Source organism: Desmodus rotundus, chromosome 7 (genome assembly GCF_022682495.2).
Source record: "Desmodus rotundus isolate HL8 chromosome 7, HLdesRot8A.1, whole genome shotgun sequence".
Lineage (NCBI taxonomy): Eukaryota > Metazoa > Chordata > Mammalia > Chiroptera > Phyllostomidae > Desmodus > Desmodus rotundus.
In genome coordinates this window covers 95,025,330-95,048,039 of record NC_071393.1, presented here as the reverse complement: position 1 = coordinate 95,048,039, position 22,710 = coordinate 95,025,330, and the positions used below count along the sequence as shown (strand labels likewise).

The 22,710-nt window shown below is 37.8% G+C and overlaps 1 protein-coding gene across 1 annotated transcript; it reads right to left on the bottom strand.

Moving 5' to 3' along the window:
- Positions 1-2,835: 2,835 nt before the first annotated feature.
- RAB11A (RAB11A, member RAS oncogene family) lies at positions 2,836-22,447 on the bottom strand. Its single transcript, XM_024567532.3, has 5 exons — positions 22,264-22,447; positions 13,978-14,173; positions 13,526-13,719; positions 12,489-12,569; positions 2,836-4,569 (listed from the first exon to the last, which is right to left on the bottom strand). The coding sequence occupies exons 1-5, from the start codon at positions 22,301-22,303 to the stop codon at positions 4,430-4,432; spliced, it is 651 nt and encodes a 216-aa protein (XP_024423300.1). The 5' UTR covers positions 22,304-22,447; the 3' UTR covers positions 2,836-4,429.
- Positions 22,448-22,710: the final 263 nt, after the last annotated feature.

The window sequence follows — 22,710 nt, the reverse complement described above, 5'->3', positions numbered from 1 at the left end:
GGCATGACCTTCTATAATATATTCTTAGGCCCATATGATGAAATGCTTTGGCACAGAGGCTAGTGCAATAGCCAGCAATTTCTTAAAGATAAGGAACCATACCACCTCCCTAGAGAGATCTGAGAAGATGGTATGCTGAGAGACTAGCAGTTTTCAGTAGGGGAATGAGTGCTAAAAGCAGAAGTACCCTCACTCATTGGGGTGGGGATAATAAGGTCTAAGATTTTGCGTATGAAGTGGTGTTAAGTTCCACTGACTAAAACATAGGAAAGGAATCCTGTTGGCTCCTAATTTTCACTACGATCACTGGTACCGGAAACAGAGTGGTTAACAGCCTTTATACAGGACAGCTGTGCCAGGATCTATCAATTCTGTGCTTAATAATGTTAAATAACTGAATTCAAATGTTTAAGACTACTACTAATTAGATTACCACACTAATAGCCAAATAATGCCATTAATATCGTGTGTATACAAATAAACCTATATTCTTGGATTCAATCAATGGTTCTACTAGATAACTAGCTCTATGGATTGATCGACCTTCTTGTAAATTCCAATTAGATATAATAAAAAAAATTAAACACAGTATGTTTTTAAAAGTTCTCTCCCAGACATGAATATATTTTGAAGTATATATTAAAAGCCAGCAACTTTAATAGCAAAAGCAAAAAAAAACAAGCAGTTCTCAATTTACAGCTGATACAGCAGCCCGTCAAGTGCTCCTCCCCCTTGGTGCACATGGTACTTTGATGCATTTCGTATCGTGATACTGATATTCTGCAACTGTTCTGAAAGCTTTCATCCTATTTACTGGAGTTAATATGGAAATAAAGATAACATTCTAATCAAGTTGTGATAAAACCAAAATAATCATGCAAAGTATACACTTGATTTTTACTTAGCTATGACATTTAAATTTGAGTTAGAACGAATAATAATTTGGCTCTAGTACCTGAAGAGAGTTCATTCATAGAATTACTGAATTGGAGCTGGGATGCACCCCAGAAATGGTGTAATCCTATCCCCTCATTAACTGGAAGGTGAGGCTCAAAGGTAAAACGATTCCAGAAGTGACTGGAATCCCCGTCTTTGTCACCCAGTCCAGTGCTCTATTATACCTGCCACTTTCTTTTAACTCAGAATTTGCATATTTTCTACTGTCCACCTAGGACCAAATTCCTTTCAAACAGTCTTTACCTTCCAACTTAATTTTCAGGGAAATGAATACTTCAATTAAATTATCTCTCAGACTAATGGTTCTCCCTTACAGAAGTTGTAATGATAATAACATTTTGTGTTGTTTTATTGTTTCCATCAGCCTCATACAGTTTGGGAAAACACAGCCATTCTTTAAAACTTTAGAATGTCAACTCCAGTTTATTTGGCACATTGTATAGGCAGTAGAAAAGGTGACCCGTCAAATCCCAGGAAAAGGGTATGGCTCCAGCAAAGCCCCAACCAGGAGGAAAAAGACAGCCCTCTTGCCTTCGGCACTAGTATGTTATACTAGAACTTTAATTGATGTGGGAGAGGGTGCTTTCATGGTCTTTGTTCTCTTTTTTTTTTTCCACACAGGGAGTGGATATTATGCACAGTCCTTATACAAAATAAGGTATTTTGTTTTGAAAATTTTTTCATGCTTATGATGTTTGTGAAACATCAAAGCAATTTCCAATTTCTCCTCTTTCAAAAGAGCTCTATAAATTGAAACCTAACAGGTTGGAAAAAGTTTTTAATTATCCACCCAGCCCTTGAATTACTCTGCTTCTGGTACTGGCCAAGTTGTCTAAGTAGTACTTTTGTCTCTTTAAGGTAGATGGAAGAGACTATCACAATAGCTCAAACCACTAAGAGCATTTGTATTTTGTAAATACAAGTCGATAAAGATAAAAATTAAGAGGTTAATTTTCCCAATGATAAAATAAATATGACTAGCTTTATGGGCAATCCAAACCCTTAGGAAGTTTAACTTTTCTGCAGGACCGTTCAGAATTTAAAAGACCTCTGGATTAAGCCACAGGCTAGAACTCCTTAGAATTTAGCATACCCTAATTTAGCATAATGGCTAAATTAGAAAACTTATACCTACAGAGTTAATAACTACTTTTAGAGAACTATCACAGATAGCACTTGAGAACATTCACATGTAAGTTTACCAAGTCGAGATGGCTAACTGACTTTTCAGGAAAATATAACAGATAGATTAAAACAAAATCAAAATTAATTGAAAAGCAGGGTCAAACAGCAAAATGCTTCTACTAAACTGCCTTGAGCCCTAAACTGTCATACTTTAAAATTTAGTGTTTCTTACTTGAGACAGTTTGTCTCCTGAGATATTATTTAGAATGAAGGCACTTGTTGAAATGCAATCAAAGCCCATTTTCTACTACTTCCGGTTTCTTGGACTGCTCCCAAGATCCAACCATGCCCAAGGCAACATTAAGTCTATACTTGATAAAAATTCAGTTACCAGTACTTTATCATTTGCAACTCACTATCGAGTTTCTCCTTCTCTTAAACAATTTTGTAAAAAACTTACTGCCAATTTTCAGTAAAATAAGTGGTGATGGAGCCTCCTCCCAGGGCTGGTGGCACGGTTATGTATGTATGAAAATACAGACAGTAATTGCTTCCCTTATGTTTTGGGTAATACTTTTCCAAGAAAAGCATAATTGAACTACCTGTCTAAAAGCAAAGCTGAATTAGCACAACGGTGCCTCCAACTCAGTGTTTACTCTGTAATGAAAGGACCTACATGTTCTCATTCATCAAAATCAAATATTCCATGGCTATGTCCAAAGCAAAGGGAAAATGTAATCTGACAACATAAAGGACAGTCCCCCTATAACTGTTTATTAGAATGTGAATATATTCCAAATCAGTAACTAAAATAAAAAGTTACAGAGCATGCATAAAATACAAAGTAGTGATTTACAAATAGATAATCATCTTCATACCAATACACTAAAATGCATGAGAAAACCAAACGACCGGCCACAGCAATGCCTTCAGTGTGTCCCACACGTCATGAGCATCGCAAAGACAGGAGATTAACTATGAAACATAGTAATCTACGCAGTCCCACACACATATACATTTTGGGGACATTCCACCACCCTGAATAGTATCACTTCAGTTGACACAACTTTCAGAACACTGCAGAGTAAATGCTTAATATTATCCACAAGAAAGTAAAACTAAATATTAGTGTGCACATTTCTGAATGAGAAACTAGTTGTTCCACTTATTTTAATAATGTAGTGGAAAGTCTGTATAATGGCCTAAATGCATTCTATTTAAACTCAAAGTACTATTTCATCTTAAGTACTAAAAGAATACATGCCTTTAAGTGATACCATTTGAGCAGAAATTAACCTCTCACTGTATTCTTTTGACGTACTGAAACCAGATACTTAACTGAACTATATTCCATAATGCACTGCAAAAGTCAAACATCAGCATCGTTAAAATAATTATCCATGCCTGCTGGTGAATATGGTGACAAAACTGGGTTACATTTCAATTAATGGAAGGTTTTGAGACAAAATTAATACCTCACAATTTGATACTAAGAGCATTAAACCAGTTATTTTGCTTTAGCAATAAAATGCCACATACCAATCTACTGCTGGGAAATTAGATAAATTAAATGACATCATTAAACCGAGGCTGCCTGATCATTACAATAGAGGCACCTCAGAAGGAACTCCACCAGTCTCTCCAGTTCCCAGCCCGCCAGGCAGCACTAGCATGTGACCCCTATCCATACCACAACTGAAACCACAATGCAGTATTCTGTGTTTATTAAGGTAATTCTTGTCCAGCAAAAAAGTGCCCTCTCAAATCACCTTTGATGCTCACAAAAATTAAAGCCAAAAATTACTGAACCACATAACCCTATTAAGGCATTTTAGAAAGTGACCTCCAGAATAATGGAAAATTTTCAAGCTCTCAAAATCCTGCTATGTTTACAGGGCAATTCTTAGATTTGTGGGAATATATACTGCACTGAGAGAAGAGTGTATGAATTATATAAGCTGCTCCGTGGCAAAATAATAGCTTATTTCTAGAGTCTTCTTAACTTGATTTGATCAAGACCAACAGGTCTGAGCTTGAAGTGATCAAGTTCTATTATGTCCTACAGTGACAGGTTTCCATGATGAAAAGTAAACAATAATTGACGATTCCAAACATTCAGTTTATTAAACTAAGGCTAGTGAAGCCATAGCATGAAAAAAGCTGCAGTCATTCGGGACAAACGGATGATTTTTATAAAGCTGAAATCAAAAGACTTAAAACATGGAACATTCGTTAAGTATAAGGAAGTAATAAAACACAAAAGTGACCACAAGAATTACAAATATATTTAAATCTCAGACCTGGGAAATGGACTATACACAGCCTTCTAGGGGAGAAGAGAAACGCCTTATATGTTCTGACAGCACTGCACCTTTGGCTTATTTTCAGTGGTTGGTGGAACATGAATAGGAACCACATTGTTGCTTGGAGACATGTCATTTTCACGTCTGTCTGACATTTGCTTCTGGGAAACAATGCGGTATATCTCTGAGTGAAAAAAAAAAAAAGAAACAGCAACACCCAGTGTTAAATAGGCCCATCAATAGTGGACATAAAAGATAGCGGTAGAAGATACATCTGCAGGAAAAACTACAAATAAAGTCAACACAGAATTATAAATTTAAAGTTTTATTTTCAAACAGCCAGTGATTAGAGTCAACCCATTATTTCAATAAATTCCCTTGAGAAACAAAGGCTTTCCATTTCATAGAGATAGTTTTGCCAGTCAATTAATAAATCTTTGTTTAAAGAGATTTCATAGTTTATGGGCTTAGATCTAAATTAAACCATGACAGTATTTTCCTTGGACCCTTACAAAAAAATATAACCCTACATACACTGACATTGTACCATTGAAAAATAAAAATAAATCTGCACCATCAGGCATAGTAAGGTATTTTTCTTGGCTGCAGAGGGAAAAGCCCAAGTTCATAAGCATGCCAAAAACCCAAAGGACTCTTGGAAAAGAAGGGAATGTTTATCAGTGCCTCCCGAACTGAAGTTAAACTGTAATTAAGTAATTATTCAAAACAGGCAACGTAAGATTTTATATGGCTTATCAAAACTAATTGTTTAGTGTCCACTCCTTCCACTTAATGTTAAACGAAACTGTGTCTACCTTATTCGTTGCTATATATCTCCAGCATACAGCAGGTAGTAAAGGTTTGATAAGTAACTAACTACGTGAGTAAATGTTACTAAATTCTCTACAGCAAGTATCTCAAACACATATTATTTGGTCTTATACTGCATTACGTAAGAGTAGTTCCCTCTGACTAGATTATGTATCTCATTTACCTTTGCTCTCTCAGCACTACTACCCCCACCTCAAATATCCTCAAAAGGTAAGTAAATTCTAAAAATGGGACAAATTGACATATGTCTCCTATTATGGTGTACTATGAAGGATATAATGTATTCCCACAAAGGACACCTATGTATTTCTGCCAAAAATGTTTAAAAGGAGTTTACCATAAGGAAACAATTAGATAAGTTCAGACTGAGGGACATTCTACAAGACAACCCGCCAAGACTCTTCAAAAAAGTTGTCATAAATTACATTTGAAAAATGGGGATAAATATTCTACATCTGTACTATCGAATACAGTAGCCACCTACTAAATTGATTAAATTTATTTAAACTTATTTAAATTAACTAAATAAAATTTAAAATCCAATTTCTCAGTTCACTAGCTATATTTCAAGTACTCAATAACAACCTGCTACCAGTGGCTACTCTATTTGATGCCACACATATGAAACAATTCCATCAACGCAACTGACCAGACTCTAGATTTAAAATGTAAAAACCAATCCTATAAAAGGACATTATCAGTACATGTGGAAAAAACTGAATGTGAACTACACATTATATAATACAGCATAAACATGAATTTCTTGGGTATGGTATATGGTGTATGGTGTATGTAGCATGCCTTGTACTTAGGAGAGAAAATGCTTAAGTATTTAGTAGTGAAGTGCTACAATGTCTACAATTTATCTTCCAAAGATTCAACGAAGGGGGGAGGAAAGTATATACACACATACTCTTAATGTGTGTATATACTCTAAATGTGACAAGTTGATGACGATTCTAGATGAAGGCTCTAGGGTGTTCACTTGAAATTTTAAAAAATACAAAGTTATAGGGTAAAAGAGAAAGTGAAATCATGTTTTCAAAATGATCCAAGAACATGCCAACCAACTGCAATATGAACATCATCTGGATTCTAATTTGAAGTGAAAAAAATTTTAATATTGTTTGAATAATAAATGACAATTAGAAATTACTGCCAATTTTTAAGTGGTTTTGTTGTTATGGGTTTAAGTCTTACTTTTTCAGATATACATCATGAAGTGTTTACAAATGAAATTATGTAAAACCCACGAGTTGATTCAAAATACTGGTGGAGGGATGAGGTAGAGGAAAGGTTAGCCATGAGCTGACAGTTGACAGCTACCAGGAGTTCATGATACTATCCTATCTTTAGTATGTTAAAACTTTCCATAATGAAAAGTTAAAGAAAAAGGAATGTACAAGCTGATCTAACACACTTTCTCCAAAATAAAAACTAATTTCCCTAAAGTGAACAGCAAGCTGTATATGTAAACTGAACATGTAAAATAACAGAAATACTGACAGCTAGTGTGCCCTTTTTAATTTGGGGGGCGGGGTGTGGGGAGGAGTGGTGCTAAAATTTGTATTTGAGAAGGTTGACAGTGGTTCAAAGCTTAAAACCCATCAGGAGAAAAAAAGAGATTACAATAAAGACTACTGACCAGAATTTTTAAAAATAAGACCAACAAAAGGTATGGAGTCTTCATTTAGACTTTCATTGAAAAGGGATGGGGCTGGAGTGCGTTAAGGGTATGAAAGACAGTCATTCAATCAGGCTAGTGGCTAAGGCGTAAATACAATCATTAACTTACTGTAAAACTACACCATTCATCCTTTATTCTTTATGTTTTCTCTCTAATTTCAAACTAGAAGGCTAGCTCTTCCTTTTCAAGTGCAAATGATTAAATGTGACCCTCTACAAATTTCAACATCTCTACAAGTTGTATTAAACATTAAGTTAGGGGAACCAAAACAAAAAAATATTTTACAGGTCTTACATGAAAAGCAAATACTGAAAGGGAGGAAAAGGAAGAATCTCTGAGAACATAGAAAGTTAAATAATTAAAGAGATCTCATTACAAAGCAAGAAATTTGAGTAGTGTTGTATAACTGCCTACAAGTACTGCAAACAGTTCTGTAGAAATGGATTATTGCTACATTTGCTGCAGTCACTAAAAAGATGTCTGCTAATAAAAATAATAAAGAAGGCAATAAATAAATGGGAGAGTATTGGTCAGACAATTAGGAGAAAATTTTTCTTTCGGGTACAATGGGCACCAACAGGCTACACAACTAATTTACTTCATTGTGGCTAGGTATGTCCCTAAAAAAAAAAAAGAAACTTTGGTAAGAAAATAGGATGCAGGTACCTTCCTAGCTGGTACCTGATTAGAAAAGGTTATTGAAGTAGGGGGAACGGAACAGCACTAGTAACTTGCTAAAACCAGATGCAAATATTTTCCTTTTTCAAGGGCATGTTTTCCTTTAGAACTAAATGTATATGATATACCAATTCCTGTGCAGTCCCTTTTTAAGACATCCAAAGAACAGGTAAGGTCAGAAAGAAAAGGAATACTACTTTATCATTCTTAAATAAGAATCTCTTATAGATCTAAATATGAAATAAAACGTGAATATAAGATAGCTTTAAATATAACCAGGTGAAGTTAAATTTAAAAGGACATATACCTATTTCTACTTTAATGGAAATATGGATCAAGTTGCAAAGTAAATTCTAAGGAAATTAAATGCACTGTTCGAATTGGGAAACAAAAAGAGCTAAAATTCTTCAGTTCCTCCAAAAATTGTGAAAATAGCAGAGGCTTGAGTTATTCCACTACGACAGCCTCGGTCAAAAATTTTTAGGTCTTCTTCAAGCCCATTGCTCACCACGTAAGTTTCTCAAAAGTAAAAAAAAATGCTCCAATTTGATATACTGACCAAGTATTTAAAAGTTGCCACATGCCAAGAATGAAGCTACTACACCTAATTAAGAGATTCTGCCGAGGATACAGTCAAAAAAACCCCAGTGGATGCCTAAAGTGTGGTTAGGGTTACTTGAACACAATCACTGCTGTATAGTCATCTCATAACCAAGAGTGAGGAACAGGCAGGCCAGTGTAAGTAGCAGGAAATGCAGGGCAAAGAGGCGGCTGACGTCCCGGGCAGGATGGAGTGGAAGGGCACGAGATTTCATCACACTACCCACAATGGTGCACAATTTAAAACTTATGACTTATTTACTTCTGGAATGTAATATTTCTGGTCCACAGTTGACTGTGGAAAACTAAAACTGAGGAAAGTAAAGCCACAGATAAGGGGAGACTAACTGTAATACCTGAAAACTCTCACTCCATTTTTAAGTCAATACGCTAAATGAATCAAAATTCTTTCAACTACAAAAGGATCTAGTCTGCATACTAAAAAGACGGCTTGGACTTATTAATTACATGGAGAAACTGGCAGATACTCCCTAACCAACCTACCAAAGTTACCATCACCAGTACTGAGTAAACAAGCCAGAATCAGGGGCGTCCTGACACGGTACACTGAGCACACTTTTTGTGATGTCCCTGCTGAAAATGCATAACCTGAATGTAATTATGAGGAAACAGTAGACAAAAACCCAAAATGAAGTACATTACATAACGACTGACCTTTATCCTTCAAAAAATTTCAATAAATAAGATTGGCAAACTGTTCCAGATTAGTGGAAACTAAAGAGATACAACAGCTGAATACAGTGTGTGATTTGATTCCAGTCTTAAATTGCTAATAATTGGAACAACTGACACAATCTGAGTAAGGTCTGTAGTTGGACTGATGTTTAGAGTTACCCTCTGATTTTGAGAAATGTACTATGGTTATGAAAGAGAATGTCCCTATTGTTAGGAAACACACAATAAAAAGTGCTAAGATATAAGGGGCACCATGTTTACCATTTGAAATGGTATAACATGTATATATTTAGAGAAAAAATACGTATATATTTAGGGAGAAGTAGAAAAAATAATAAAGCAGATATGGTAAAGTATCAGCATTTGGGAAATATGGGTTAAGGATATTTGCAAATTCTTTGTACTGTTATTGTAACTTTTCAAGGCTGTAACTGTCAAAATTCAAAGAGAAAAAAGTAACAGACCATGGAAACAACAGATTAATAACATTCCTTAATGAACTTGAGGATGAAAAGAAAACAAAACTGCACTGAAAAGCAGATTGCTAGGCAATCTTATCAGGCTCACTCATACACTGGCTGATTACCCCTAAAAAATACCATCAGCAAAATTAGGTCATGGAATTACCGTCAAATTCATGAATGTCAATAATGCCGTGGCTCTATTCTAAAATAAGCAACACAATTAACTTTGGGGTAATAATGTAAGATAAAATTCTCAATACATAACTTTGCATCTTAAAAATTCAAAAGCTATTTCTTCTTACAGCAACATCAAAATATAATGTAAAAGCTGTAAATGCTCCCTTAAAACTGTTAACATTTAGGGTGAATTAAGCCTAATGAGATTATTTTTCTCTTTCCTGTGTTTTTAATGTATTAATACTTCCACTGGTGTGAAAAAAAGTTTAAACAAGCACCCTAACACTTGCAAAACAGCACGGATGTCTGCTGCCATGTGCAGTGATCTCCGATCCCACAGACCAGCACTAACATTTATGCAGGCAGCTGCGGAAATGGGGAATATGGAGAGGAAAATGGTACTGAGTGAAGATAAAGTCTTCCTTGTTTATAAGCAACATTATTCAAGCAGTAACAAAAGTTTAATCTAGAGAGAATTTTAAGAAAAAGAACCAGATGTTTTTCTTCTTTAAGAACAAAACAGCTCACTTTTAAGTACATACCACTGTTTATTTTTTAGTTCATAAGGTCTATTTAGTAGATCATAAAGTCAATGTTACGAATGATGCATACAATAATTAACAGCAGGTGGAAGACTTGGTCTCACCTTCACTTAATATCGGAATAAATGGGCTAGAATTAAAGCAGAGATTGATAGAACATGAAAAATACCCCAACAACAAGGATTCACTTAAAAGGTTTGCAAGTGACATTTTTAGAGGCCTTAGGAGACTCAGACCTTCAAGATGAACTCTGGCTGGTGTGGCTCAGTGGACTGCACGCGGGCCTCCAAACCAAAGGGTTTGACTCCCAGTCAGGGCACGTGCCTGGGTTGCAGGACAGGTCCCAGTAGGGAGCACACAAGAGACAACACCATATATGTTCCTCTCCCTCTCTTTCCCCCTCCCTTCCCCTCTCTCTGAAAATAAATAAATAAAATCTTTAAAAAAAAAAAAAGAGAGAGAGAGAGAGAGACTCGGACCTTCAAGATGACTTTTGCTCATTCTAAGATACTATGTATTGGAGGACCAGGGAAGTTAAGTGACCTCAGTTACAGAGGGAGTGGGAGCAAAGTGATAAAAAGTAAAAGCCTACCACTCCTGGATCTAAATTTAGTAGTCTACATATTGACTCAACAGAATCCAAACAAGTAGTTATAAAGGGGGGGGGGGGGGAGTAGGATTTGCAGACATGCTGCTTATTTAACCAAATCTTGCTTCAAACACTCTGCAATGAAACTTGACAGAAGATTCTAAGTGAAAGCTAGCTATGATGTTCCAGAGACTATTAATCCAACCCCAGCACCAGTTTTTTCAGTTACTATTTTCCTGATAACAGAAAAGAATTCTAAAAATTCTAATAAAATAGGTATGTGAATTACCAATATTTAGTTTCTTTTTAATTAATCTTTTTCCTGCCAGAACTGTTATTTAGCTACTAATTTATCAAACGTTCACCATGTACAAGGGACAGCTAAGTACTTTGCATGCACGAGCTCATGCACTGTTGTGGAGTTTAGTGTAGATGTCTCAGTGACAGGCAGTTCTGCGGGCCACAGAGACAAAAACTCTGCAGTCACAACGTAAGGGTTGAGTCAAATCATATCGCAGGTTTTTATTACAAGTACACACCCTCTCCAAAAGGAAAATAACAGAAGTCCCCAATGCATATTTAAATTTAACAGGGAAAAAAATTAAGGCCTAAAAAGATTAAGTAACTTACCTAAGATTACAGAGCTAATAGGTGGAAGAGCCAGGACTAGAACCCAAGTCAGGCTTCCAAATCCATGCTCTTAAATCCTAGGCTTAATTCCCTACATTTTTTACAGTAAAATAGGACAACATTTAGAAGTTAAAATCTGTTTACCTCTAATACAAGTACACAAAGAATAAATTAAAATCATGATATATTATAATTGGAAAATCATTTATTTAACCATTTCTCCATACAGACTTTTTAGAACAAGACTATACTATGTATTAAGACTAACAAGTTCTTAAAAGTAACATGAATTTTAAAGTACTTAAAACAACTTATCAAAGTACGAGAGGATTAAGATTAAAACTGGTTATTCTAATAAAGTCTGGGTAAATATGAGTCAACACAAATAAAACGCCTTCTTATCCCTGAGGCTGACCTGGTATGCTCATACACCTTCCACAACAGCCGTAACTTTGCTCCTTTCCCACTATACTGAAGATAAGCTTTTCTCTATGCAAGCACTGGCTGCTTTTCTCCACAGGTAACACCCTGCTTCTTCTACAATATATCATGGGAGAAATTTACTTTTTGGGGTTTTCTTTAATTCTTAAGAACATATTTTTCCCTAGCTGCTTCTTTAACACATCAGAACCTAGAATGTACTCACCCTACTCATTTCAATAAGACATTTATATATTTCCAATAGCTGGGATTTCAATATTTATCTTAGAAAAGTACATTTAAACATTACTTTGTGCTTGTCACCATGAATTACATGAATTACAGACTACATGGACTGAGGTAATAATAGAAGTGAACAAACAATTTTAAAGTGTATTTCCCACTGCAAACCAGATGAATTAAGATGATTAAAGCTCAACAAGCAATGGTTGTAACTAATTTTATAGCTCTTGCTATAGTAGCTCTCAAATGATAGTCATTCTTAGATAATGTGCTAGAGAGTTTAGATAGTTTGTTTTCCCAATTAATTTGTTTAAATTACCTCCCTAGGTCCTGGCCAGGTAGCTCAGGTGGTTAGAGCATCGTCCTGATACACCAAGGTTGTGGGTCCATCCCTGGTCAGGACACGTACAAGAATCAACCAGTGAATGCATAAATACGTGGAAAAACAAATCGACGTTTCTCTCTCTCTCTCTAAAAATAAATAAATAAATAACCTCCCTAAAAGTTTTATTTCCCACTGGTATAGTCTGAACATGCAAGTCTTACCTGTCAGAATTGTCTGAAAAGCAGCTTCTACATTTGTAGAGTCTAGAGCTGATGTCTCAATGAATGATAAACCATTCTTTTCTGTAGGGAGACAAAAAAACTTCACTTTTGTCAAATTTTAATACAAGGGATATAATATACTCAAGACTTCAAAGGAAAAAGTAAAAGACCTTTCTTAACCCTAACCTCCCCAACTTCTTGAGCAGTAAGGGTACCATTCTGCTTATACTTTAATAGATTAGAAATAACCAAAAATCTTTCATTTGATTCATTAAAATACTTATATCTAAATACTACGACCAGAATGAACACACTACTCAAAATGTACTAAACTTATCAAATATGCAGCTTCTTCCACCCCTTACTGTCCTTCAACCACACAGCTACAATATGAGTAAGAATGGGTATATGTGGTTCACTTAGAACTCTGTAACTATATTATCTGAAACAAAGCTTCTTTCTTGCCTGGAAAACTAAAGAACTGTTATAGAAAACGGCACAAAAATGGTCACAACCTTCACTAGCCAAGAATATACAATGTTGCCCTCTGGTAGGATGCCCCTCCTGAGCAGTGTCAAGAGATAGATAGGTGGACCCTCTATAAAGCTAAAAAAATTCTAACTCCTCAGCAGCTAAATGCCTACTGGTCTTTGACACTCCCTGGGCTACTGCTTTTCAGACCCACATATAGAACAGCCTTGGTAAATCACAGACATAATGGAAAAAGAAACAGAAGCACAGAATAGATTTCACCTACCCTTTCCAGGGACAGAAAAGAAGACAGTACTTATATTCAATTTTTGGCAACAAAAACTCAAAACACTACAGTGTTTTAATAACTCAAAGTTAAGCAAAAGAGCCCTGCAGCCATCACACACTTTCAAAACAATCCTTGCTGAGCATTCATTATTCATTCATGTTTATCTTTCTGAAATTACTATAACTGATTACCCTCATTGGAAGGATTATCAAAACTGCAGGATATAACAGTAAGAAATACAGAATCACCGGAATAAGATGACATCCATATCACCAACCTGCAAAAGCTCTTGCTTCATCTGTAGGAACTGCCCTGAGATGACGCAAATCACTCTTATTGCCCACAAGCATGATAACAATGTTACTATCCGCATGATCTCTCAGTTCTTTCAGCCATCGCTCTACATTTTCATAGGTGAGATGTTTAGCAATGTCGTAAACCAATAAGGCACCTACAGCTCCACGATAGTATCTGAAAACAGAAATGCATGTAACTATTAGGAGACAACCACAAAATGGAAGGGAACACCAGGATGAACTAAATATATGGATTATATATAAATATATGGATTATATATATTTAAAAACACATTTATAAGTAAATTTCAAAATCCTAATACTGGATTTTTGAAAAGGGGGCAAAAAACCAGTAACTTTTCCAATACCGAAAGTCTGCTAATTCACTTGATGGCAGCCTGTGTCACAGAACTTAAAAACTGTTGAGACTTACGCTGATGTTATAGCTCGATATCGCTCTTGCCCAGCTGTGTCCCATATCTGTGCCTTTATTGTTTTCCCATCAACCTGGATGCTTCTTGTTGCAAACTCTACTCCAATGGTGCTCTTGCTTTCAAGATTAAACTCATTTCGAGTAAATCGAGACAGGAGATTACTCTTTCCAACACCAGAATCTCCGATAAGGACAACTGAAAAGACAAAGAACTTTATATCAGATGAATAAGACAAACACACTACCTTAGAACACTGGTTTTCAAGCAGTGCGCCACAAGAATTTTTAAAACATGCAATACCTGATTATTTAGTCAGGGGCACTAACCTCTTTTCCCTTAGACTGTCAAATTAAAAAATGACAACACAACAGTAGCCTTCTGGTGTGACTGAATCAAAATTATACGGGGTTTTTTTTGGTCGGATCAGCAAAAACAACATTTTTTGGTGCATTGCAGAATTTTAGTAATTAGTTTATGTGTGCTATGAGATGAAAAATGTGGAAAATTGCTGTCTTAGAAGGCAGTAACTTGAAAGATAAATCCTAAACCAAATGAACAATTTGTGATATTAACTTGTATGACATGAAAGCAACAAAGGATGTTAGTGGGTGGTAGAGAGAGAAAAAGTGAATACTATGTTCTACTTAGTTTCATCGGAGACTGGGTCTGACGTTAGGACTCACACCTAAGCAGAATTAAACACATTTAACATACGAGGCAGCAGGTTTATAAACTTTGCCACCCAGACCACAGAAACTACAATGACCCTTTAATAGTTGCATTTATCAGATTGGCAGGAAACTAGAAGCCCCTCCAAAAACAAACACTCCATCCACTAAGTTTAACAGGGGCCCTAGAAAGCTAATAATTCTAAGCCAACAGCAAACACACACTTTCACTTACCACTTCATGAATTTTTTTAAAAATTCTTTGTTTTAGAGAGAGAAAGGGGAGTGAGGGAGGGAGGAAAGGAGACAGGAAGAGGGAAAGGGGAGAAAGGGAGAGACAGAGAGACAGAGACACACAGACAGACATGGATTTGTTGTTCTGCTTATTTATGCACTCACTGGTTGCTTCTTGTTTGTGCCTGGACTGGAGAGCAAACCCACAACCTTGGCCCATCAGGGGCGACACTCTAACCAACTGAGCTACCCAGCCAGGGCCTTAAAAGACAGGTTTTGATTAGATGAATTTATTTCCTATAATTACTATTAGAAGGCAGCTTATTTACTAACTAAACACATGAGGATTCTTTTTCACCCAAGGCAGTATTAAGGCACCCTTAAGAATTTCAAAAACATTCAGGAAATAGGCAGTTAACTTATTTTAAATCATGTCTATCTAAATTTAGAGAACAAAATGAGTTCACCACTTTATGGGATCTAAGCTTTGTAACACTTTTTTCCTTTGTAAAAATTTTCTAGATATTTCAGAAAATATTATATTTATTCCTACTGTGAACTACTAATGCTTCTTACTTCTTCCCAGCTCACTGATACAGACACCAGTACTAGAAAATCAAACAGGTAAGAATAACATCTAAGAATAAGACCATGCCTTACTAAAGAAATTGAGATTTGGAGGGGAGTGGGGAGGGAGGTAAAAACTGAGTTCACTGCATTCTGCTTAGAGGGCAAAGGGATTCCATTATGCATTCCTTCCTTGCCACAAGAGCGGATATAAGCTGGCCCCTAGACAGTCTTGGAGGCAGGATATTATCAAATGTGTTTCTTTCTGGTTTCCTCTATCGGCTGATTCAGCAAGAAATCATCCAGAGAGCAGTGATTCCATGCAGTACAATGAGTAGTTATTTCTAGCTATATAGTCAATTAGAGGTAGCAAAGGTATCATGGCAAACACAGATATTATAATAAATGTTTTTATTTGGATACTAAGGAAGAATATATTAAGGTTATAAAAGTAACCTTCAAAAACAACACAAGGTCTGTCCAGAAGGTATCCAGCCATGTAATATGAAAAATAGAGACATTTATTGAAGAAGATTCAAGACACAAGAAACATTGTAAATAGGATAATGATGCCTAAGGCCCCTTCAAAGCAGGCACCTTGGGAACCTCACACAGCTCTCCCAATCACCACCAGCTGCCCCATTGTATTTTCCTGAATCTCATCAATGGTCTGAAATCTCTTCTCTTTTGAAGGTGATTTAAGTTTTGGGAAAAGCCAGAAGTCACACGCGCCAAGTCTGTCTTGGGGGGGGGTGGGAGGGGGGGCTGAGTCACCTGGGTGATTTTATGTTTCATCAAAAACCTCTGCATGGGACATGACGCATGAGTTGTGTTGTCGTGGTGAAGCTGCCAATCACCAGCTGCCCATAGCTGTGGCCTTCTGAATCACCCAAATATTTTCCACACGGGAATGTTCAAGCATAACACAAAATCTGATGCAGATTCGTTGCTTTACTTGCTCATTTTTAATGTGATGGCCACACAGTACACATGCTCATCAATAGTATCTACCACCCCCCACCAACAAGTACAGTGAACTTGTACTGGAATGTTCACACGTGTGCATTCCAGTCCACTCTTCCTTGGCCGCCAGGTTATATCGATGTTTCACAAATCATTTCCATTTATTAACAATGGCTGGGCTTTTTCCAGACAGACCTTGTCATATACTTCCAACTTTATAGAAAGGTTGATTGACATCTCAGTTTCCAAGGTCCACCACTCTGGACGTGAGGTCAAATCCCAGTTTCAGTTATAGAATCGAACCCTCTTAAAAGGATACTTACTATTGCCTCTTAGTGTGAGAGATCAAATGTTCTGCTGAGGAAATATCCTTTGAATCATTTCTGGCCCCTCACTAGCACTGAGGTATAAAAGCCCCACTTGAAATGGGAATAGGCAAGAAAAAAACCAAGAAGTTGACCACTTCTATTTCATAGACACTCAGATATCAATCAGTAGTTCAGGAGCCAAAGAGCAAGACATCTAGAATGACAACACCTTTAGAAAATAAAAGAACACCTTCTCCCTCCCACAGAGACTCTAGCCCTTTGGTTTTTTGCCTTTTAACTTTGACTTTAATAATTATCTCCACTGTCTCCTCATCCTCAAATCTTTCAGGAAACTGGTGAGGACATGTTTTTTCTCCTGAATGTAACCAATTAATTTTAACATTATAAAAAAATAGCATTTTTAGCTGAAAATAATTCAAGACTCATGAACGCTTTATACAGTATAGTTTTTCAACTAGACATAGACAAGATTGCTAGAACTAAGACTAGCAACTTGTTAAAAAGTTCTTAAATTACAACTGAAGAAAACAGTTCTTTAAGAATAGTGCTGCAGCCTGCCCAGGTAGCTCAATTGATCATTCTGGGTACCAAAAGGTTAAAGGTTCGATCCCCAATCTGGGAGACAGCTGATCTATGTTTCTCTCCCTCTCTCTCTTTCTCTCTCTCTCTCCCTCAAATCAATAAAACATCCCTCGGGTGAGGATTAAAAAAAAAAGAATAGTGTTGCCAAGATGATGCTGAGAAATGACACAATAAGGAAAGCTCCTTCTATTCAATTACCAAATGAGAAACCAAACCAAGAAGTAAACATTTAGGCTCACTGAAAAGATAAACTAGAATAAATTACCTAAGCAACAAAAGATAATTTACTGGCTATATAATTAAAAAAAAAATTCATGGGCTCAAACTTAATTTCTAATCAGTTTCTCATTAAGATGATAATACTTAATTATATTTTTAAAATATGACAAACTATATGATCACATGCTACAGTTCAAGAAAGGAATTTGCAGTGACTTTTCTGTTTTCCAGAACTAGTATGTTAGGCTAAAAGTACTTGAAACATTTTCTAATTACAGCTGTCTATATAAAATATATAAACATAAATAACAGTATCTATATATGAAACAGCTACAGCATTTCTGAAATAACCTGATAGTTTTTATTACCACTAACCTTATCTGCTGAATTTTAAGTATCATCTCTAACCCCTAATACTAAACTTGGTTCAATGTATATTAAATATTTGGCTGCTAAATGCCATTAAAACAGAATATACATATTATCTGTCACTTAGTTAAAATTTGCACCTATTCAACCACATTTAGTTTTATACACTCCCTTGCAAACTAAAATACTAGATGAAAACTTAAGTCAACAAAACAATCAATCATAGCACATCAGACCTGTGAGTTATACCTGAAGGAATAACTGATCATCTTCATACTGGTTTTTATAAACAAACATGGAGACCTTTCTACTCTTTCAACTACAGGATGGAGCAAAGTAGATTTACAGTTGTGAGTAAGCCAAACACAGTTCATGCCTGTATTATTATTTATTAGTTACTGTATTATTATTTATTAATTGTATTATTCTCCATTTGAACTGTAAACCTACTTTTGCCACACCCTGTATATTCATAGTATCTCACCAAAAGACTATTTAAAATAAAATGCATTCAAAATAAGGCTGAAGTCTAGATATGTTTTTCCAGACTCAGCAGAATCTGAGTTGCTCAAGCAAAAGCTGTGGAAGAAAAACTGCCAAGATGCAAGACAGCAAAATTCATGTATCATTTCTATGGACAATCAGCTGATAGTTTATTACTACTGACCTTCAATGAGATTAAAAAGAAAATGGTATAGACTAAGTATCCAGGTATTTTCAGAAAATGTGACTGATGGGTTGGTGTCTACCAAAGTACTTGTACATAGGAACCGTGATTGATTGTGTTCCACAGGGCCTTAACCACGGTGTGTGGGTAAATACTTGTAGAATTAAAGTGTTTAAAATAAAAAGTCAAGGTCTTGTTTTAATTATCACCCAAGAACATGCTCATTGATTTTAGAGACTGGGAAGAGGGGGAGAGAAATATTGATGTGAGAGAGAAACATCAACTGATTGCTTCTCCTATGCACTCTGACCAGGACCAAACCGGCAGGCAACCTACGAATGTGCCCCGAACAGAGCTTGAACCCACAACCCTTTGGTACACTGGACAACACTCCAACCAACTGAGCCACGCCAGCCAGGGCAAAAAGTAAACTTGTTAAAAATAAAGTTAATCCCTCACCAAAAATCTCAATGCTAAATTTAACTGAAAATTATTGTTCAAGAACAATTACACAATTTAGAATAAATGTCCAGTTCTGCCCACACTGTATTCCCATTTGGACCACTCCATCCTATACTAATCAAAATATCTCTTCATTTTTAACTGGTTAGAGTTACGAACTAATTTCCAATTCCCTCAACTATTAAAGACTGTGAGGTAAGCCTTCTTCCAAGTAGGCAGCTGCAGCTCATCTCATCTATAGAATAAGACCATTTTAAAATGAAATTATTGTTACTTCATTTTCAATTAGTGTAATTGTATAGGTAAGAATTTGGCTAAATAACCAGCACTGAAGTAAAAAAAAAAAAAAAAAAATGACTCATATCCTGTAAGAGCTTTAAAAAAGTGGAAATCCTCAGCAGAATTTTTTAAACACCCTACCTTAAACAGCAAAATGTAAAACAAAATGAAACCATAATCCATGGAAACAAAGTACTTTAGAAGTTCCTAGTTTCCTTACTAATACTGAAATGTTCTTATATTCATAAAGATTTATGGTTAAAAAACCCTGACAAACCCTGGCAGGGTAGGTCAGTTGGTTAGAGCACCATCCCACAAGGTTGCAGGTTCGATCCCCCAGTCTGGGTCTGTTGTACAACAGTAACCAATGAAAGCATAAGTGGAACAAATTGATGTCTCCCCCCACCCATTCCTTCTCTCTCTCTCTCTCTCTCTCAAATCAGTCAGTCAGTCAATAAATAAATAAATAAATAAATAAAACTGACAACACCATAATAACTTCTTTCACATTACCATTTATTGAGTCTTCAGAAACTAAAATTTTATAACCAGTCCCATTTAATTTTCACAACAGTCCTGCAAGGTACATATGATTTTTTTATAATGAGGGGACTAGAATTCAAAAAGTTAACTTTCTCAAGGTCACAAAACAAATTTAAGACCCGAGACAGAATCTGAATCAGACCTGAGTGATTACAAAGCCCTGTGCTCTCAATCATAGTTAGTAGGATGTTCTATCTCAAAGTTAACGTTCCTCATGCCAATCAAGGAAAATATTCTTAGTGAAAAAAAAAAATAGCTTCTATAACCAACATTTAAGTTCCAAACCAATAGGAGAAATACTGACAGTCTATCTCAGCGATTTTCAACCTGTGTGTTGCAGTAGTTTTTAAAACAAGCAATACCTGACTATTTAGTCAGGAGCACTGACCTCTTTTCCCTTAGATTGTCAACTTAAAAACGACAACTGCCAACACAACAGCTGTCCAGTGTGAACAAATCAAAATTATATATATTTTTTTGTCAGATCAGCAGAAAACGTATTTTTGGTGTGCTGCAGAATTTTAATAGTTTGTGTGCCATGAGATGAAAAGGGTTGAAAATCACTACCTTGTTCTAAATTATTTCAAAAGGTAGGTAGCTGCCCTCTGCCACCGCACCTTATTTAAAAAAAAAAAAAATTCCCTTTAATAGTTAAACCCCAGTCTCCAAGGTCTCACTTTAAGTGACCTCACCTGACCTCAGATGACCAGAAAACATGTAAAATGCATTAAGTACCCTCTTCTTGTAAATGAATTTCCCCACTGGGGTTGGGGGTGTATAATGAAGGTATTCTGCACATGTAATAGAACATTCTGACCCAGAAGAGTAAGTGGTGATAAGGGTGTATCATCAGCAGGTATGCCCAGATTTGCAAAGTATTAGTAAAGCAAAATGTTACCTGCTTCATTTGGTCAATCATTCTTAGCACCCAATGGCAGAGTCAGAAACTGTCACTACGCTTAACACTTTTTTTCAAAAACTCCACCCTCCGCTGTAAAGCTTTAATAGCAATGGCTTCTTCCTCCCTGGTAGTGATCTTTGTTCAACATATCACTGATGGCTGCCCTCCTAATTCAGGAGCAATGAAAAGGGCATCAGAGTGAGAACACATTCACTGAACAAAAAAGCATTTACTTGTACTCTCTCCTCATTGAAAACTGTACCCTTTATCTCTGTGGATTCTCTCCGGACTAACCAATAAGCAATTCTTTCTATCCACTCCCCACCTTCCAGGATGTTTTGTCCCAGGGCATTCAGTCTAATATTTAATTTGCCCAAAGAGCACATAACTTCTCCCCGCCCCCCACCTTTAGGGAAAGGTATGCAGCCAACTAGGACTCCTCTCTTCCTGTTCTAAAAACACCCAAAGGTTGGATCCTCCCAGTGCTGCGGCAGGAAGCAACCAGTCCATAGCGATAAAGCGAGCTAGTATTTGTGCAGCGCACAGCCTTTCCTGCTCTGGAACTGGGCCTTCAGGTCTGGCAAGGATAACAGCCAACACCCATCCGCAACCCCTTCTCGCGAGCTGAGTCAAGAGTTATCCCGGGCTGGTGGCCTCTGCGTAGGGACAGTAGGAGATAAAAAGCTAGGTGGGAAATCACATCAGTCTGCCGGGTCACTGCGACAAGTGCGTGCGTGGGGGGCGGACAATCCCTCTTGCCCAACATCCCCCCCCTCCACCCTTGGGGTCGCACAGAAGACCTGGGAGAGCTCAAAACTATTCGGGGAGAGAAAGTAGAGAAAGCGCTACCAATCCCGGGGACAGTGCGAGGTTACCAGCAGCGGTAACTGTGGGGCGGGGGCGGGCTGCTGGCCCGCTCAGATTTTAACGAGGGCCTGGCCCCGCGATGGAAGATGGCTATGAGAGCTGTGTGTCCGAGGGGAGGGAGGGACTGAGGGGAGGCAGAGGAGCGGCTCGCCCGAGGGGAAAGGGGGCAGACACGAAAGACTAGTAGAGGCAGTGTGCTCCGGGCCAGGTGAGGAGCGAGGCGAAGGGCGGGTCACAGGGGTGCAGGAAGGGGAGCGAGCCCTGGCAGGGTGCATACTGAGGGGGAGGGGGCGCTAAATCCGAAAGCTCGATGGTGGGAGGGGCGACCCTTCCGAAGGGGCCCTGAAACCCGGGAAAGGAAGATGATTTGGGAGGAGGCTGTCCGCCGTAAGCACACTTGGTGAGGGGCTACAAGGGCCTACAAGGAGCTCTCTAAGAGACCGGTGTGCGGCGAGGACTCCCCGCCTTTGTGAAGGGAGGAAGAGGGGCCGAGCTGGAGGACCGCAGGACGAGCCACACAGAGAGGGAGAGACTGAGACCCATTTCAGTACGGGGGTAGCCCGACGAGGGCCCCGGGGAGTGTCCCGGGCCCCCGAACGGGACTCGGCGGAGAGCGGGAGAGCCCATGGCCTCACCTTTGAAGAGGTAGTCGTACTCGTCGTCCCGGGTGCCCATTGCGCGGCCGAGGAGTGAAGGGGCGGGAGCAGCAGCGATGTCGGTGGGACCAGGGGGCGTCGCTGCAGGGGTAACCCGAGCGCGGAGCTTCAGCTGCCGGACCGGGTGAAGAACCCCTCCCTGCCCTACGCCACTTCCGGCGGGCTGCGGCTTCGAAGGGGAAGTACTTCCGGGGAGGTGGCGCCCCAGCTCCTGAGCCTAGGAAGAGCGGCTTCAGGGAGTACGGCGTGGGTTTCCAAATTCTCACCCCCTCCTAGAGGCTCAAGGAAGAAACAGCCCTGGACTTCCAGCTGATCAAACTGTTAGCGGCCGCTCACTACACTCTTAGAGGTCTCTCCCTCGTTTCCTGCAGCCCCCTGCCGGAATTGACTAATCCTGCTTCTCACTGGTGGGTTCTTGGTTGTGAG

Excerpts from the sequence above, each read along its gene's own strand:
- RAB11A (XM_024567532.3), bottom strand. The coding sequence starts at position 22,303 with ATGGGCACCCGGGACGACGAGTACGACTACCTCTTCAAAG. Across the intron at positions 13,720-13,977 it reads TATCGAGCTATAACATCAGC|ATACTATCGTGGAGCTGTAG; the intron begins GTAAGTCTCAAC and ends TTCTGTTTTCAG. Across the intron at positions 12,570-13,525 it reads TGAAGCAAGAGCTTTTGCAG|AAAAGAATGGTTTATCATTC; the intron begins GTTGGTGATATG and ends GTCTCCCTACAG.